This window comes from Pseudophryne corroboree, chromosome 2 (assembly GCF_028390025.1).
Source record: "Pseudophryne corroboree isolate aPseCor3 chromosome 2, aPseCor3.hap2, whole genome shotgun sequence".
Classification (NCBI taxonomy): Eukaryota; Metazoa; Chordata; class Amphibia; order Anura; family Myobatrachidae; genus Pseudophryne; species Pseudophryne corroboree.
Genome location: NC_086445.1, coordinates 600,716,941 through 600,737,213, shown reverse-complemented (window position 1 = coordinate 600,737,213; position 20,273 = coordinate 600,716,941). Strand labels below are relative to the sequence as shown.

Here is a 20,273-nt window from a genome sequence, read left to right as displayed (position 1 = left end):
AAAGTTTTTGAATAGCCTCTTGCAAGGTAACTTTTGCTGCGGGTAAAGCTGGTAAGCCCAACTTGAAAAACCTGTGAGGAGGGAGTGTTTGCAATTCCAGCCGGTATCCTTGGAAAATGAGGTCCCTCACCCAAGGATCCCGGCAGGACTCTACCCACACATGGGCGAAGTGTTGAAGGTGAGCACCTACCTGAAAATCGCCTTGCCGCTGGGGCCAACTGTCACGCGGAAGGCTTAGCAACAGGGGATCCGGTGGTCTGGTCCAGGGAGACCGCATGTGCAGGTTTTACGGGACTTACCACGAGATCCTCTGGAAGTGGTGGAGACCCCTCGGCCCCTGCCTCTGAACCTTGCCACACGAAAGGACTGCAAGGAGGGTCCGATGTAAGAACGTCTAGCAGGTGGCGCAGCTGACGGCAAATAGGTGGACTTAGCCGCCATTGCTTGGGAGATCCATTTATTTAATTCGTCTCCAAACAAGGCATCACCTGTAAAGGGAAGATTTTCTACACCGACCACTGACGTGACAGAGCTCTGCGGGCCGAAACAGCCATAGCAGTAGTGCGGCCCTTTATCTTACACAACTCTTTAATAGCCTCGCTCATAAAATTTGCAGCATCCTGTATATGTTGCAGCAGAGTAGTAACCTCATCCCGGGGCAGAGAGTCTAAACCGACAATAACAGTATCAGACCATTTGACTACCACCTGGAAATCCACCCACAAACTACTGTGGGACGTTGTGCAGTGCCTGCTGCCGTATAAATTGCCTTGAGCGTGGTCTCAATTTTATGGTCAGTCGGATCTTTCGGGGATATAGCCCCTGGTACTGGCAGTACCAATTTCTTAGATAGTTTGGATACAGACGTATCAACTGATACTGCCCTCTCTTGGCCGTCTTCCTACCTCTCTGACCGTTCATTCTCTGTCTCCTCTCATGCATCCACCTCCCCCTCACTTCCACTAACTGTAGGTGTACCCCAAGGTTCTGTCCTTGGTCCGCTTCTTTTCTTGCTCTATACGTCCTCACTAGGTAAGCGCATTAGTTCTCTTGGTTTCCAATATCATCTCTATGCTGATGACACTCAAATCTATCTTTCCTCTCCAGAACTCTCCCCTGCTCTCCTCACTTGTATCTCCAACTGGCTCTGCTATCTCTGTTTGGATGTCCCAGCGCTTTCTTAAACTTAACATGTCTAAGACCAAGCTGATCATCTTCCCTCCCTCCCACATAACCTCACCACCTACAATCTCATTATCTATTGACGGCACTACTATCTCCTCTAGCCCCCAAGTGCGGGAGTAATCCTTGACTCCTCCCTTTTCTTCAAACCACACATTCAGCACCTCTCGCAAACCTGCTGTCTTCATCTAAAAAATATTTCCAGGATCAGACCCTTTCTGACCCAGGATGCAACTTATACCCCTTTTCCACCTACGAGCACGGGTCGCAGCCGGGAGCCTGACACGGGAGCTGCCCCCTGCTGCGACCCGTGCTCGGCCCCTTTCCCATCAGCAGTCACAACCCGGCATATGCCGGGTTGGTGACGCTTCTAGTGACGCGGCAGGGGCGGCGCAGGGAGATCACATGATCTCCCAGCGCCGTCCTTCCATACAGTGTAAACGGGAGCCGTGTCGCATCGACACGGCTCCCGTTTACACTACAACCCTACCCGGATCATTCCCGTGTCCTACCCAGGTAGACAGCCGGGTAGGATTCACGGGTCACTTGATCCGGGTTTACCCTTTTCCACTTGCAAAAAACACGGGTAAATGCGCGCCCCCGTGCATTTACCCGTGTTTTTTGAACTAGTGGAAAAGGGGTATAAGACTCTTATCCACTCACTGGTCACCTCTAGACTGGACTACTGTAATCTCCTCCTAACTGGAATTCCTGACAAATACCTCTCTCCACTCCAATCTATCCTCAATGCTGCTGCCCGGATCAGTTTCCTCACCAAATGCACTACATCCACCTCTCCTCTCTTACAGGAGGGTCACTGGCTCCCCTTCCCTTTCAGAATCCATTTCAAGCTTCTCACACTCACTTACAAAGCCCTCACCCACTCCTCTACATCTCTGATCTTATCTCCCTTTACACTCCCACCCGTCCTCTTCGCTCTGCTAATGTACGCCGACTCTCCTGCCCACTGATTTCTTCCTCCCACTCCTACCTCCAAGATTTTTCACGTGCTGCTCCATTTCTCTGGAAATCCCTACCTCTCCCCCTCAGACACTCCACCTCTCTACAAAACTTCAAACGGGCTCTCAAGACCCACTTCTTCACCAAACCCAGCCAAATTTCATCCTAACCCTCTGTTCCACGCTCTCTATGTACCCCATCTGTGTCACCCCTGTCTGTCTACCCCTCCCCTCTAGAATATAAGCTCTAACGAGTAGGGCCCTCTTCCCTCACATGCTTATCCTATTTCTTACTTTAATAATCTTCAACTGCATCAAGGGGGTCATTCCGAGATGATCGTAGCTGTGCTAAATTTAGCACAGCTACGATCATTCACACTGACATGCGGGGGAACGCCCAGCACAGGGCTAGTCCGCCCCGCATGTCAGTGCCACCCCCCCATCCCCCGCAGAAGTGCAAAGGCATCGCAGCGATGCCTTTGCACTTCAAGAGTAGCTCCAGACCAGCACAGCTTTAGCGTGCTGGCCAGGAGCTACTCATCGCTTCCCGGCCCGCAGCGGCTGCGTGTGACGTCACGCAGCCGCTGCGGCCCGCCCCCCATTCGGTCCGGCCATGCATGCGTTGGCCGGACCACGCCCATGAAACGGCGGCCAAATGCTTTCTTATCAGGGTCCAACCATGCCTCCCTGGCCAGGGAGTTTAATTCCTTAGACACCGGAAAAGTTGCTAATCACTTGGGTCTAACATTAAAGTATAACTCCTCATCTGGTTCTGCCTCCTCAGCCGGTATGTGGAGGACCTCTCTTATAGCAAAAATGAGAGCCTCCACCCCAGGGAACAGCAAGCTGCCCTCATCTATATCATCACCATCCACATCAGGATGATCAGAATCAGACTCGAGCACTTGTGGCAGTGAGCGTTTATGTGAAACACCTAGAGGGGGCTGAGAAACCTTCTTGGCATCTGCTGCTTTAGCTACGCAATCAATAGAATGCTTTAACACCTGTCTCTCTCTTTTAGCTGCAGCTAATTCTGAATTTACATTCTGAATCATGCTTTTAAAGCCATCAAGCCAGTCAGGTGTCTGTGAGCTGGCTCCCTGTGGTTATAAGGAACACTGCTCACACATGAGTGACCCTGCTGAAAACGGGGTTGAATTACAAGCAGTACACATTACTATGTCCACAGACATCGTACACAACTGTAAAACAGCACAGCCCACTAGCCACACCTCCACACAGACCCCAGAGAGCCCTTGGAGTGACACGGAGGAACGGACACCAGCACACAGCAGTGTAACATGTGTAACTAAATGTATAACCTGACAATAGTGCAGCGGCACTGCAACTGATGTGCTCCCCCCCTTACTATGACCCCCTGGTACCAGTACAGAGGCCTGTAGCAGTGTGGGTCTCCGGAGGAGCAGCATGTATGCAGCCTGATCCCCAGCAGCAGGAAATGGCGCCTACCTGCCTCAGGTCCCGCTCCGGGAAGCCCCGCCCCCTGTAATGGCACGCGGTCCCTGATCCAAATTTTTATACTGGCTATGTTACAAACAACAGCATATATGCAGACAGTACACACAAATTCTTTGTTGAGACAATGAGCACTGAGGGCTTAGCCAATTTGTCTGCGGCGGGCACCGCAGCTCTGGGCCCGTGACCGCCGCATGACTTGCCGCCAAACTGCACTGGGGAGCCGCTAACGGGGACCCCGGTGTAACACTCACCGCACCTTGTACTTTCAGCATCTGTTAGAGGGTGGCGGCTAGCTGCTGGTGTGGGCACACATACTAACAATGTGTCATCAGCACATCATGAGCTCAGTATACTGTCAGCTGGGATTACGAACCATTAACCCTCAGGAGGTTGGTTCGGTCCCCCCTCTAATAGGCCCTACACACATGCCGATATTCTGAAAGATATGAACAATCTCGTTCATAAATGAACAATATACCGTTCATATCTTTGAGTGTGGAGACTCCAGCGATGAACGATGCGAGGCCCCGCGCTCGTTCATCGCTGATCTCCCGTCGGCTGTGCATGCAGGCCAATATGGACGATCTCGTCCATATTTGCCTGCACTTCAATGCAGCCGGGTGACGGGGGGAGTGAAGAAACTTCACTCCCCCCGTCACTGCCCCCCCGCCGCCGGGTTGCTCGTCGGCCGTATCGGCCGTCGGGCACCTCGGCAGCGCATCGCCGAGTGTGTAGGGCCCCTAAGTCTCACGAAGCAGGTAGCCTAGTTGCCAAACCGGGCTACCTGAAAATAATAAACTAAAATTAAAATCAAAGGAAACTCTCTGGAGCTCCAGGAGGGGTATATAGAGGGGAGGAGCCAACACATACATACACACACTAAAGGTTTTTAAAATGCCAGGCTCCAGTGGACCCAATCTACACCCCATCGTACTAAAGTACAAGACCCCAGTATCCACTAGGACATAAGAGAAGGGTTTTTAAATAAAACTGGTGTTTGCCATTTTTCACTGGCCTACTACAGGTGCCAGAAGGCACAGGTAAAAGGGCATGCTGGCACTTGTTTTTGAAGTGTCAACATGCACTGGCAGCCATTTTGGGACCAGACCATGCTGGGACCTGTAGTTCACCAAGGATAAAAGTGTGTTTATTCTAATATTTTTTTTTACATTACTCTCACCATTTAACATTACTAACATTATTCACTACATAGGTGCAGGATGAGCCCTAGTGCTATTGACACTGGAGACGGGTATATATGGGTAGGGAGACCCACATTTTTATTTTGCAGGCCAAATACCCCTAGCAGGGGCGCATCTAGAGAGAAACAGGCCTGTGTGCAGTCTCGGTCTGGGCCCCCTCTTCTCTAGTCGGCAGAGCTGAAGCGCTGTTCCAGAGTGCATGCGCAGGTCTCTGAGAAAATGGCACAGCGGCCATTTTCCCAGTGATATTCCTACTGCGCATGCGCAAAACACTGGGAATGTTGTGCTGTGCCATGGGACTCAGAAGGGTAAGTATTGAAAATACTGGGTGCGGGGTGTGGGTCCCCCTGGACCCCGTGTGCACCACACACACACTGTACCCATTATAAATATGCCAGTGAACCCTAGGGAACTGCAGCCCTGGTGCCTTAGGCTAGTTAGAATTATGGTGACCTGCACATGATGGATCCACCAGCACAGGATGTTTACTGGAAACTATGGGGTATGCCACACTCTTTGCCCTCTGATTTGTTCAGTACAGCCTAGGCTAAAGTTCTAGGGCTTGTTATGGTGTGTGTGAACTTAAGGCATACTTGCCTACTTTTGAAAAAGCGTTTCAGGGAGATTGTTGAAGCAACAGCTATGAGCGCAGAGTTTAGAGTGGGTGTGTACTGCTCTGCCTGAGCATTGTTGTTCAGTAAGATTTACTTGTTGATGAAAAGACATTAATACTTTTCTGGTCCTGTCCATGTAATGTGTCCTACATATAAGTGGTTCTGGGTTGGGTACGAAAAGGCCCTGCTGGATCCCGGTAAGTATTTTTACCTTACCCCTAATTCTACCTCTCCCCCCCCAATCGGCACCCTAACCCTAGTCTCCCCCGCCCCTGCAGCCTAACCCTCCTCCTAGTGCCTGACCCCGTAGCACTTACTGATGGGATTCCGCTGTCTGTATTCTGTACATATCCCGACCGCATCCCTGTGGTTCCATGTAAGTGCCACGAGAAACCTTACTTGAAAATGCATGCAGACATATGGATTACGGTGCATTATAACCATACTTGCCGATATTCTGGCTGCCTCAGCCAGGAGGAAGCAACCAGTTCGGCCTGGCGGGGTATGTGGTGCGGCATACTGGGGGCGTGACAAAGGGGGGGGGGGGTGTCCACAAAAATTGCTTCATCGCAGACCCGCCCTGCTACACAATGCAGACATTTCAGGCATTGTGAGACAGGGGGCGGGGCCACAATGACACGATTCACTGCGAATGACGTCCTCGGGCCCTCTTGTATGTGGGAGGTTGTGTGAGGCTGTGCGGGGATGCCGACTGGTCAGGAGACTTGCCATCTCTTCCGGGGCCTCCCGAACATTCTGGGAGAGTAGGCAAGTATGATTATAACCAATGCAGGGAAATGGCACTGATGATCCAATTTGAATGTACAGTTGTTGTTGTTGTTGTTACAGCCTTATTCCAAAATGGAATAAATTCATTTTCTCCCTCAAAATTCTACACACAATACCCCATAATGACAACGTGATTTTTGCAAAATTTATAAAAAATAAAAAATTAAGAAATCACATGTTCATAAGTATTCACAGCCTTTGCCATGAAGCTCGAAATTGAGCTCAGGTGCATCCTATTTCCACTGATCATCCTTGAGATGTTCCTACAGCTTAATTGGATTCCACCTGTGGTAAATTTAGTTGATTGGACATGATTTGGAAAGGCACACACCTGTCCATATAAGGTCCCACACTTGACAGTACATGTCTGAGCACAAAGCAAGCATGAAGTCAAAAGAATTGTCTGTAGACCTCCGAGACAGGATTGTCTCAAGGCACAAATCTGGGGAAGGGTACAGAAAACTATCTGCTGCTTTGAAGGTCCCAATGAGCACAGTGGCCTCCATCATCCGTTAATTGAAGGAGTTCGGAACCACCAGGACTCTTCCTAGAGCTGGCCGGCCGTCTAAACTGAGCGATCGGGGGAGAAGGGCCCTAGTCAGGGAGGTGACCAAGAACCCGATGGTCACTCTGTCAGAGCTACAGCATTCCTCTGTGGAGAGAGGAGAACCTTCCAGAAGGACAACCATCTCTGCAGCAATCCATCAATCAGGCCTGTATGGTAGAGTGGCCAGACAGAAGCCACTCCTTAGTACAAAGCACATGGCAGCCCACTTGGAGTTTGAAAAAATGCACCTGAAGGGCTCTCAGACCATGAGAAACAAAATTATCTGGTCTGATGAGACAAAGATTAAACTCTTTGGCGTGAATGCCATGCGTCATGTTTGGACAAAAACCAGCACCGCTCACCAGGCCAATACCATCCCTACAGTGAAGCATGGTGGTGGCAGCATCATGCTGTGGGGATGTTTTTCAGTGGCAGGAACTGGGAGACTAGTCAGGATAGAGGGAAAGATGAATGCAGTAATGTACAGAGACATCCTGGACGGAAACCTGCTCCAGAGTGCTCTTGACCTCATACTGGGGTGACCATTCATCTTTCAGCAGGACAACGACCCTAAGCACACAGCCACGATATCAAAGGAGAGGCTTCAGGACAACTCTGTGAATGTCCTTGAGTGGCCCAGCAAGAGCCCAGACTTGAATCCGATTGAACATCTCTGGAGAGATCTGAAAATGGCTGTGCACAGACGATTCCCATCCAACCTCATGGTGCTTGAGAGGTGCTGCAAAGAGAAATGGGCGATACTGCCCAAAGATAGGTGTGCCAAGCTTGTGGCATCATATTCAAAAAGTCTTGAGGCTGTAATTGCTGCCAAAGGTGCATCAACAGAGTATTGAGCAAAGGCTGTGAATACTTATGTACATGTGATTTCTTAGTTTTTTATGTTTAAAACATTTGCAAAAATCTCAAAAAAACTTGTATCACGTTGTCATTATGGGGTATAGTGTGTAGAATTTTGAGGGGGAAAATGAATTTATTCCCGTTTGGAATAAGGCTGTAACATAACGAAATGTGGAAAAAGTTAAGTGCTGTGAATACTTTCCAGATGCACTGTATATACAGTGCATATCAGATTTCTCCCCACCCCCACCCCCTCCCCCATGTACAGCTACTTAATGTGGGTAAGGTGCAATCACGGAGATTGCTACTATTTCACGGACTCCTCCAGAAATTCAGGGAGAGTTAGTAAGTACTGTATGGCTTAAGCATGTGCTTCTACAAACATGAGGCATGTTGACATACTGCATGTCGACATTACGACCACACCAGTATTCTCATGTCAACATTACAAATGTTGACAAATATACCACTCCCTTATAAAATGACAGGTATAAGCTATTACTCAACCAGTATATTTGTAATGTGATGCTGCTCTCATGTGGTAGTCTGTAAATATTGCATCTACTCCTACATTGCAACTCTGAATGTTATAACAAGCTATTGATCTACCTGCTCACAGCCCATCTATTGTACTTTACGGAGGAAGGCCTTGTTGTCAGCAAACTCACCTAATACAGTTAAAGGAAGGAACTACAGAACTATTTGATCATCTTGTTAAATATAATTCAAATTAAAACACATTCACATGGGAGGAATTTGTGCACACAAAAGGGTGTGTGGCAACATGTCATACCAAGGAAGTGCCCAGCACTTTCCCAGCTGAAAGGTCTGGCCCCAGCATCCTTATTTCTACTGTTTAGATGCTGCACCCATTCACTATTGCTCTGCAGAACAGCAGGCGAGAGAGAGTGACCTCCCCCTTCCTGCAGGATACTGCAGGTGCAACAGCAAGATGGTCCCACCCATATCGGGATAGTTGAGAGGCCTGCATTCAGCCAAAGATCACCTGCCTGTGCTTTACCCTATTTTCCGTCCTCACCTCCTTCTACTCCTGTTGGATCTTGAACAAGTGTTTAGCAAACCAAAGATACTCCAGCCCTAGCCTGATCTACACCTAACACTTGGTAACATATGGGGCAACAGAAAATGAAATTGCAGTCTCTGAAGTGTTTGCAACATTTATTGGGTGTTCCTGGGCGGTGACAGGGAGGTGGCTCAGCAGACACTGTGAGATGGTCCATCTTTTGGGCATATTAGGGAATGGTTGAGTACAGAGACACAGTGTCATTCACATAGGAGGCCATATTCAGATAATGAATCTGCACCCTGGTGCCACTGCATCTAAAGATGCACTAAGCAGAATTTGAGCACCTAAGGATTCTGGCAGAGGGCATCTCAGTCCAGGGAAGGGCTTGTAGCAGTATTAGCATAAAGTCGTACACGTACAACCAGCAAAAGATGCACACACTGTGTTGGATTAAGAAATCAGCTTAAATGTATTTTGTGGAGCAGCACTATATCAAATAGAATGTACATTCTAATACAGGCTAATGGTAAGGGAATGCCCTCACCTCTTTGCTTCTCTGGCTGCCATGGTTGCAGTGGCCAACAGCCAATCTACAACACCCAACAGGAGTCCCACTCTGGCTACTTGGCTCTCTAAAGCCCAAAAGTTTATGTCTGTACCCAAACTCATTTGTTCCCTGCAGGTAGTTTAGATTTGTGAGTTATATAACTATAAGACATGCCCCATCTTCGCAAAAAATCAGTTATATTTCTAATAAAAACTCTTTAGTTCCTTCAACTCCAGCACTTCCATAGTAAAGCCAAAAGCAGCCTCTCCTGCAGACCCCAAGTACAGATTTGCTTGGTCTCAGGCAGTTGTCTGCAAAATGGCTGGTTTACACTCACTTCCAGCTCGATCTGTGTAAGGGTCAATGAAAACATATTTTGATTATTATAAATATGGTACTATGAATTGTGTTAAAATACGCTAATTTATATAATGTCCACACCCCCTTCAACTGATTCAGTACCACTATGTGTCACACATAAAAAAGATGGTAGATGACCAAAACAGTCCTTTAAAACAAAAAGCCCATACAATACTTGCTTTGTATTAGACTAGGTCACAGGAAGATTATTCTATGCTGCTTCCTAAAGCTTGGTCTCATCTGGAACTTAAGCAAAATTTTAGACCACACAGACACCTCTTGCTTCTGGATGGGTGGCCTCTGCGTAGACAAGCATCTCCCTCTCCCTTCTGTCCCACAATAACAATATAGGCACACTGCATCATGGAAAATGTAGCAATGGGAAATCTCTCTTCTCCTTTTGCTTTGTTAAACATTCTATTTGTCTCAAAAGTACATTATATGTATTACAAAAATACTAGTCATGATAAGTTTGAGATGATTTCGGGAGCCAAATATCACACATCGTTTCTTGCAGTTGAAGTAGGTTCAAAAGGAGTTCTATTGCTAGAGTTCATAAATAAAATGCCTAACCCCAACCGTCCTCCCCCCACAGCCTAACCCTCCCCCCTAGTACCTAACTCTAACACTCACCGTCGGGGATCCTAGTATTTGTGCATGCTGGACATCACTACAGTGACAAAAACCTTGCTTCGCGTGCTGATTTTTTATTTTACAAAGAACAGTGGGGGTTATTCCGACCCGATCGCTCGCTGCAGTTTCTCGCAGCTCAGCGATCGGGTCGGAACTGCGCATGCGCCGGCGCCGCAGTGCATCGGCGCATGCTAGCCGTCGTTGCCTAGCGATCGCCTCTGAGGCAGAGGCGGTCGCTGGGCAGGAGGGGGCTGGACGGCGGCGTTACGCCGCCGTTTAGGGGGCGCGGTACAGCTAACGCAGGCGTGGCCGGACCGTTGGGGGGCCGGGCCGCGGCGTGATGTCACACGCAGCCGCTGCGACGAGTAGCTCCTGGTCAGCACGCTAAAGCTGCGCTGGTCGGGAGCTACTCTTGAAGTGCAAAGGCATCGCCGCTGTGCGATGCCTTTGCACTTCTGCAGGGGGTAGCCTGGCACTGACATGCGGAGCGGACTAGCCCTGTGCTGGGTGTCCCCCCGCATGTCAGTGTGAATGATCGTAGCTCTGCTAAATTTAGCACAGCTACAATCAACTCGGAATGACCCCCCCCAGTGGACAAACTAATGCTAACATGGACGTATTAAGGGAAAAGCAAAGATTTAGGACATCCAAGATGTGACAATTCCCTTCACCCTTAACTGATTGAAATTTCTCTCATTATGGGGTTTAGAAGGATAAAACTGCTGACTACAGGATAAAATGTAGACGGCATCTCTATAATGAGTTCAGTGAAATCAGCTACCATACCCTTCAGAGTGGCTCCTGCCGGAAACATCACTAAATGAGTGTGGCTCCCACAATATTACTGGCCAGTCACGCAGCTCCAAAATCATTATGGACTATTGTAAGCAACTGCTTATGTGGGCCATACAGCTACAGGCAGATGCTGATTCAATGCTCGCCAATTTGATTAGGGTTAGGCAATACAGCATGTTAAAATTCCCAGACTTGTTGATTTAAAAAAAATTTGAGTCAGAATCGGCGAACTGAGTATTCCCAACATGTTGGATTTTGATGATCGCCCGACTCAGGCAACACAAGAAGGGCAAATTAACCAGATACACACCTGATGTATAAGCCTGTTAACACAGGGGCAGATGTATTTAACACTGGAGATGTGATAAAGTGGAAGGTGATAACGAACCAGCCAGTCATCTCCTAACTGCCATTTTTCAAACCCAGCCTGTAACATGGCAGTTAGGAAGCTGATTGGCTGGTACTTTATCACGCTCTACTTTATAGTTTCTCCAGGCTTAATACATCTGCCCAGTGTTGGTTTATGGACACAAGTGGTGGGAGGTGGATTGTTTTTTGAAATAAGAGAAGCAACTTTCTGACTACGAGGTGTAGGTATTAAATAACGATAGACTGATTTGATGCTATAATATTTAATTACATGAAGTATATTTTAACCCTGTTCCCCTTCTATGTATCCACATACCACTGCATTCTTATTTTTTATTGGTCAAGGATGTGCTGTGTAGCTCCTTATCTGTCAGCGGTCTCAACAGCTCCACCGTTTTCTTCTTTACCTCAGTAACCGAAACAAAACGGGTTCTTGAGTACAGATTTGACTTTAGGGAAAAGAAAGAAGTCATACAGTGCTAGGTCTGGGGAGTATGGAGGGTGTTCTAGCACTGCAATCTGTTTCTCAGCCAAACACTGCTTCAGAGAGTAGTGTGGGCTGGTGCGTTGTCCTGATGGGAGGATGAAACCATTTTTCCACAACTGTGGCCTCTTTCTTCTGATTCTTTCCTGCTAAGTTTCTAGAACATTTTTGTAATAAATGTTGATTCACTGTTGCGCCTTCTAGTAACCAGTCATCCAAAGTAACACCCTTGATATCAAAGAAAATAATTAACATGGCTTTAAACTTGGATTTGCTTTGATTCATTCTTGTGATGATTGTGTTGATTGTGCTTTCTTCATTCTTGTGATGATTGTGTTGATTGTGCTTTCTTCATTCTTGTGATGATGGTGTTTACCAGTGCATGAACTGGTGTTTTGTTTCATTTTCTGGATCGTACTGGAAGATCTAGGCTTCATCACAGGTAATAACTTTATCTAAAAAATGTACACTTTCAATTTTCTTTCTGTCAACCACCTTAGCACAAACATTTGTCAAGTTTGATGCAAAAAACTTTATTAAAAAAACGTGGACCAGCGGTAATGAAAATAAATAACCACCAATAGGGCAGAATTTGAAAGTCAAGACACAAGAAGAGATTAGCGCTGGTCCACATTGTTTTTTAATATTGTTTTTTTTTCCTTTGGATTGGTTTCAAGTCACTAGTCCACATGGATATCAGCAGCTCATAAATAACATTATTTATACATTTAGTAATTTTTATTGTAAGAAAATTTTGAGACTAGCACTGGAGTTCATCTTTTTTTCTTTCGATGCAGAACTTGCCTAACAGTTTCTTTGTTAATGTTTACAATTTCTGCTATCATTCCTTTGCCGAATCGATGGTCAATTCAAACAATTTTCTAAATTTTTCCCCACATTTTTCTGTTTTTTTGATGTGCAAAGCCGTCCAGGACATTAATCATCTTCGACATTCTTTTGGGCCACTCAAACACTTGCACTTGACATAGTCTGCCCTGTAAGTCTCGATAGCATATGGAAGCCTCAGTTAGCATACGGAAAGATTCTGTGGGCATTTTTGTTCAATTTAACTAAAAAAATGTAAGTGAACACGTTGCCCTACTTTTGAACTAAGCATTTTTTTCTTTTCACAATGCATGGGAAAAACACAACTTCTTCAAATGCTGCGTGACAGCAAACAATCTGTGTGAGAGGGGTGAGATTTGCAAAACTGTTTTGGGAAGGTCCAAGGGCAATGTTTTCCCACTCCCTTTTAACTCAAGCAGTATGGTTTATTTTTTTTAAGTACAGTCTTGTAATTGAACAGCCACACCTCGTATTCTCCACACAGGCAGGAGAAAGGAAGATTAATTTAAATATCTCCAAAAACAGGGTAGAAGTTTATCCCTTAAATGTCTGCTGCAGAGTAAATGTCTAAAAAAAAAACTAGGTGCTCAGAAATAAAGAACTTTTTATTTGTAGATGTACATCAAATACAAATTCATTAGAGTTACTCACAGGTCTAATTCAGCTTCTCCACCATTAAAAAAAAATGAAATGAAAAAGAGGGATGTTGTTGGCAGCACAAAGCTTTGTATCAAGTTGTGATAAGGCTGAGTAACGGTTCATAGCGGCCTTAATTTGAACATAAAATAATTAAATCATAGACTAGATGGGTCTAGAAAACATTCTAGATTACTGAACGATTTATTCACATTAGTCAAAATTAGGCATGGCATCTACAAACCACCCTTCTAGATGATAATATCTAGAAACACACACTTTAAAAAAGCTGGAAAAAAAGCATTGAACCACACCACTGTACCTGTAACCACGTCCATTTAGAGGCAGGCTGAAACATCACCTCATTGCCCATATATTCTAGATACCATGTGAGGCAGATTTAGAGTCTAGGTCATAGCTATATCCACATTTGTTTCAGCCGATTGATTCACTCCTACAAACACTGCCCATACTGCAGGTTCACTCCACCATACAATTTCTAAAGAAAAAGGTTAATGAATCTGAAAATCTCAAAATACCGCTGATGGCTTTACTGCCTCTTTTTAGTGACCTTCCTATAATGTTCATCCTAGTTAAATTCTAGATCAACTCCAGAATGAGAAAGGGATGTGCAGTGATCAGCATCAGATTTATTATAGAGCCTGGGGAATAGGAAAGTCTTAGTCATTGTCCTATACAGTGGTAGTGGTGTGGAAGGATTGGTTCTGTGCCTCCGCCTCCTTTACCTTAGTCATTATGAGGTATGTTGGTCTGCACAGAATGCTTTGAAAGCAAAATGAGTGGCCATTAAAATATGGTCAAGCCTGTCTTTATAAGGTGCATCCATTCCAAACTCACACACCTCCATCACATCAAGGTTAGCTGGGTCGGCACTGAACTTGTCCCTCAGCAGAATCCTCATCATCAGAGCCCCCATCACCAGATGTTGGACCTCCTCCACTCAGTCCTGTAATCCTGTAACCCATGTTCAGGAGCATCACTTCCAAAGGGTCAGCATTCATTCTCCTTTGGTTAGCTTGACAGGCACCCTCCATATCCTCTACCACACGACGATCAGGGCCATTACTCTGCCAAGAGAATAATAGAGGAGTTTGTGTACAGAGCAATGAACAGTCTTAGAAACAGTACTGGATACCACTGCACTGTGTCAGTAAATATATGTAATTATTGAACCAATAAACCATACATGCAAGCTACCATAAAGAAAAAAATATATAATATTAGTTTCCACAAACATATATAAGCATATCTGTAGCTAATTAAAACAGAGTACATTTTACAATACTAGCAGAGTACTGGAATATGCATTTAACCTATACACAAGGAAATCCCATTGAAATTGTGAATCCAGTGTATTAAACTGAAATGGTTAATATAAGAAAAATATCTCCCATTAACACGCAATAGCTGTTAGTACAGTGTCAAAAGTTCTGGGAACTGCAATTAACAAATTTGAACGTTGCAAAGATTGCTTTTAATCATAGCCTTTAAAGATACACTGCAAAGGTTAAAACACGCACCACATTGTGAACACAGCTTTGGCCAGGGACACACTCCTTCTACAAACACACACCACTTCATAATACACCTACTCAAACACACACACTACATTGTACTGCTAAACTTCAAAACACACAAAAGGTATTTTACAGAAGGGAGTAAATCTGGTCAGAAGGTTCAACTTTATGACTTGGTAAAATCATGTAATTTGGGGTGGGGGCTGTTTCAGCAAAACCCTAAACTTGGTGACAAAATAAAGCAGTGCATGTGCGCTATATGCATAATTGTAATATTCCTGTATGCAATACTATCAAATATTAAAACTGCATTTGCACCACTTGCAACACAATATGGTTCACTCAGATACAACACCTAACTCTAAATGGTGCCCAAACATCTACATCTGCCTCAATACGCCACATAACGGAAGATGCCTGGCGCGAGCTGACAGGTCCTCGCAACTCCGTTAGCATTGGGTGTCTTCTTTGCCAAAAATGCGTCATATTCACATCACTATGTGAATAGGACGCACAAGCAGACTCTGCTGATTAAAATGATATGCAGCATGCCTATATTCTCTGTGCGTCTGTAACTGCATACGAAAACACTGTAATGTACCATTTCATATGCAGATACAGCCACGGTTGCACACAGAATATAGGCATGCAGCATATCATTTTAATCAGCATAAGCTCTATGTGTGCCCTATTACCATCATTTTGCAAATAAGACGCATCGTAATGAAAAAAGTTGCACATGAAGATGCTCTGCGCTACAGAGACTAGAATGGCTGTTTAACATGCAGGGAGGCAACATGTATGTGGACACATCTGTATAATATTTGCAAATACACCATAGTAACATATAACACCGCTCCTTGGTTATTACTCACTTAAAGGATTATTGTGCTTTTAAACAAATGTCTTCCATTAGGTATATTAGGCACAAACATACAGCAAGTCACCTGTAAAGTAAAGCTGGGTACACAACCGTGACGTGTAGTCAGGGGAGGCACTGCCTCCCTTGCAGGGACGGACTGGGCCTCCGTTTTGCTCAGGCACTTGTGAACGCGTGCACGTCACGTGGGGCACGCCGTTACAATGTACAGGGGTGTGCCGCGAGTCATGGGGGCATGGACTTGTGGCATGACCCCATTTCCATAGCGACGCTTCCTGGGGGGGCGCGGGATCGCGGCACGTCCCTATTTCCATGGAGACCAGTGGGGGCAGCTAAACCAGTGGACAGTGTAGAAATCTGTACTTTCAATAAAAAAAAAAATATTTTACTCACCGGTAAATCTATTTCTCATAGTCCGTAGTGGATGCTGGGAACTCTGTAAGGACCATGGGGAATAGCGGGCTCCGCAGGAGACTGGGCACTCTAAATAAAGATTTAGTACTATCTGGTGTGCACTGGCTCCTCCCTCTATGCCCCTCCTCCAGACCTCAGTTAAGGAAACTGTGCCCGGAAGAGCAGACATTATAAGGAAAGGATTTTGGAATCCCGGGTAAGACTCATACCAGCCACACCGTATAACTTGTGATACACTTATCCAGTCAACAGTATGAACAACAACAGGGCATCAACAATGGATGCCAACATAACATAACCCATTATTAAGCAATAACTATGTACACGTATTGCAGAAAGTCCGCACTAGGGACGGGCGCCCAGCATCCACTACGGACTATGAGAAATAGATTTACCGGTGAGTAAAATCTTATTTTCTCTAACGTCCTAGTGGATGCTGGGAACTCCGTAAGGACCATGGGGATTATACCAAAGCTCCCAAACGGGCGGGAGAGTGCGGATGACTCTGCAGCACCGAATGGGCAAACTCAAGGTCCTCCTCAGCCAGGGTATCAAACTTGTAGAATTTTGCAAATGTGTTTGAACCCGACCAAGTAGCAGCTCGGCAAAGCTGTAAAGCCGAGACCCCTCGGGCAGCCGCCCAAGAAGAGCCCACCTTCCTTGTGGAATGGGCTTTCACCGATTTTGGATGCGGCAATCCAGCCGCAGAATGAGCCTGCTGAATCATGTTACAGATCCAGCGGGCAACGGTTTGCTTTGAAGCAGGAGCTCCCAACTTGTTGGGGGCATATAGGATAAACAGCGAGTCAGTTTTCCTGACTCCAGCCGTTCTGGCTACATAAATCTTCAAAGCCCTGACTACATCTAGTAACCTGGAATCCTCCAAGTCACGAGTAGCCGCAGGCACCACAATAGGTTGGTTCAAATGAAAAGATGACACCACCTTTGGCAGAAATTGGGGACGAGTCCGCAATTCTGCCCTGTCCATATGAAAAACCAGATAGGGGCTTTTACATGACAAAGCCGCCAATTCTGACACACGCCCAGCCGAAGCTAAGGCCAATAGCATGACCACCTTCCACGTGAGATACTTTAGCTCCACGGTCTTAAGTGGTTCAAACCAGTGGGATTTTAGGAAACCCAACACCATGTTGAGATCCCAAGGTGCCACTGGTGGCACAAAAGGGGGCTGAATATGCAGCACTCCCTTAACAAACGTCTGAACTTAAGGAAGAGACGCCAGTTCCTTTTGAAAGAAAATGGATAGGGCCGAAATCTGGACCTTTATGGATCCCAACTTCAAGCCCATAGTCACTCCAGACTGTAGAAAGTGCAGAAATCTGCCCAGTTGGAATTCCTCTGTAGGGGCCTTCCTGGCCTCACACCAAGCAACATATTTTCGCCATTTGCGGTGATAATGCTTTGCTGTCACGTCCTTCCTAGCCTTTATCAGCGTAGGAATAACTTCCTCCGGAATGCCTTTTTCCGCTAGGATCCGGCGTTCAACCGCCATGCCGTCAAACGCAGCCGCGGTAAGTCTTGGAACAGGCAGGACCCCTGTTGCAACAGGTCCTGTCTGAGAGGCAGAGGCCATGTGTCCTCTGTGAGCATTTCTTGCTGTTCCGGGTACCAAGGCCTTCTTGGCCAATCCGGAACAATGAGTATTGTTCTCACTCCTCTTCTTCTTACGATTCTCAGCACCTTGGGTATGAGAGGAAGAGGAGGAAACACATAGACCGACTAGAACACCCACGGTGTTACCAGGGCGTCCACAGCTATCGCCTGAGGGTCTATTGACCTGGCGCAATACCGTTGTAGCTTTTTGTTGAGACGGGACGCCATCATGTCTACCTGTGGCAGTTCCCATCGATGTGTAATCTGAATGAAGACTTCGTGATGAAGTCCCCACTCTCCCGGGTGAAGGTCGTGCCTGATGAGGAAGTCTGCTTTCCAGTTGTCCACCCCCGGAATGAACACGGCTGACAGTGCTTGCACGTGATTCTCCGCCCACCGAAGAATCCTGGTGGCTTCCGCCATCGCGACTCTGCTTCTTGTGCCGCCCTGGCGGTTTACATGAGCCACCGCGGTGATGTTGTCTGACTGAATCAGCACCGGTTGGTTGCGAAGCAGGGGCTCCGCTTGACTCAGGGCGTTGAATATGGCCCTTAGTTCCAGGATATTTATGTGCAGACAAGCCTCCTGACTTGACCACAACCCTTGGAAGTTTCTTCCCTGAGTGACTGCCCCCCACCCTCGGAGGCTCGCATCCGTGGTCACCAGGACCCAGTCCTGTATGCCGAACCTGCGGCCCTCGAGAAGGTGAGCACTCTGTAGCCACCACAGAAGAGACACCCTGGCCCTGGAGGACAGGGTGATCAGCCGCTGCATCTGAAGATGCGATCCGGACCATTTGTCCAACAGATCCCATTGAAAGATCCTCGCATGGAACCTGCCGAAGGGAATGGCTTCGTACGATGCCACCATCTTTCCCAGGACTCGCGTGCAGTGATGCACCGACACCTGTTTCGGTTTTAAGAGGTCTCTGACGAGAGTCACAAGCTCTTGAGCCTTCTCAGTCGGGAGAAACACCTTCTTCTGGTCTGTGTCCAGAATCATGCCCAGAAAGGGCAGACGCGTCGTAGGAATCAGCTGCGACTTTGGGATATTCAGAATCCAGCCATGCTGTTGCAACACTTCCTGAGAGTGCGCTACGCTGATCTGCAACTGCTCCCTTGACCTCGCCTTTATGAGGAGATCGTCCAAGTATGGGATAACTGTGACTCCTTGCTTTCTCAGGATCACCATCATTTCTGCCATTACCTTGGTAAATATTCTCGGTGCCGTGGAGAGCCCAAACGGCAACGTCTGGAATTGGTAATGACAGTCCTGTACCACAAATCTGAGGTACTCCTGATGAGGCGGATAAATAGGGACATGCAAGTAATCATCCTTGATGTCCAGAGACACCATAAAATCCCCCTCTTCCAGGCTTGCAATGACCGCTCTGAGCGATTCCATTTTGAACTTGAATCTTTTCAGATAAATGTTCAGGGACTGGAGAAATAGCTTGTGAATTGCCGCTACCACTACTTCCCTTCCTATGGGGGAAGCTGGCAGGGCCGATTTTAGGTAACGTTGAGGTGGCACCACCTCGAATTCCAGCTTGTATCCCTGAGACACAATCTGTATAGCCCAGGGATCCACCTGTGAGCGAACCCACTGGTGGCTGAAATGTCAGAGACGCGCCCCCACCGCTCCTGGCTCCACCCGTGGAGCCCCAGCGTCATGCGGTGGATTTAGTGGAAGCCGGGGAGGACTTCTGTTCCTGGGAACTAGCTGTAAGGTGCAGCTTTTTTCCTCTACCCATGCCTCTAGCAAGAAAGGAAGCACCTCTGACCTTCTTGCTTCTTTGTGCGCGAAAGGACTGCATTTGGTAATATGGTGCTTTCTTAGGTTGTGAGGGAATATATGGCAAAAAGTTTGACTTCCCAGCAGTAGCTGTGGAAACCAGGTCCGAGAGACCGTCCCCAAACAATTCCTCACCCTTGTAAGGTAACACCTCCATGTGTTTTTTGGAGTCGGCATCACCTGTCCACTGCCGAGTCCACAGGACCCTCCTGGCAGAAATTGACATTGCATTAATTCTAGAGCCCAGTAGGCAAATGTCCCTCTGGGCATCCCTCATATATAGGACAGTGTCTTTTATATGCCCCAGGGTCAGCATAATGGTATCCCTGTCTAAGGTATCCATTTCCTCAGACAGCTTATCTGTCCACGCTGCTACAGCACTACACATCCACGCCGACGCAATTGCCGGCCTCAGTAGAGTCCCTGAATGTGTATAAACAGATTTCAGGATACATTCCTGCTTTCTATCTGCAGGATCCTTCAGGGTGGCCGTATCCTGCGACGGCAGGGCCACCTTCTTAGATAAGCGCGTGAGAGCTTTATCTACCCTAGGGGAGGATTCCCAACGCACCCTGTCCTCTGGCGGGAAAGGGTACGCCATAAGTAACCTTTTGGAAATCAGGACTTTCTTATCTGGGGAATCCCATGCTCTTTCACATAACTCATTTAACTCATGTGAAGGGGGAAAAGTCACCTCTTGCTTTTT

The 20,273-nt window shown here is 46.9% G+C and overlaps 1 protein-coding gene across 5 annotated transcripts in view; it reads right to left on the bottom strand.

Annotated features, from left to right (window-relative positions):
* Positions 1–13,278: 13,278 nt before the first annotated feature.
* The window catches only part of WDTC1 (WD and tetratricopeptide repeats 1), a 248,911-nt gene continuing 241,916 nt past the window's right edge, over positions 13,279–20,273 (bottom strand). For all 5 annotated transcript variants that reach the window (XM_063954696.1, XM_063954697.1, XM_063954698.1 and 2 more), the window contains exon 16: positions 13,279–14,415. In XM_063954696.1, the coding sequence (XP_063810766.1) occupies positions 14,206–14,415 (210 nt within the window). In that variant the 3' untranslated portion in view covers positions 13,279–14,205. The remainder of the gene's footprint in view (positions 14,416–20,273) is intronic.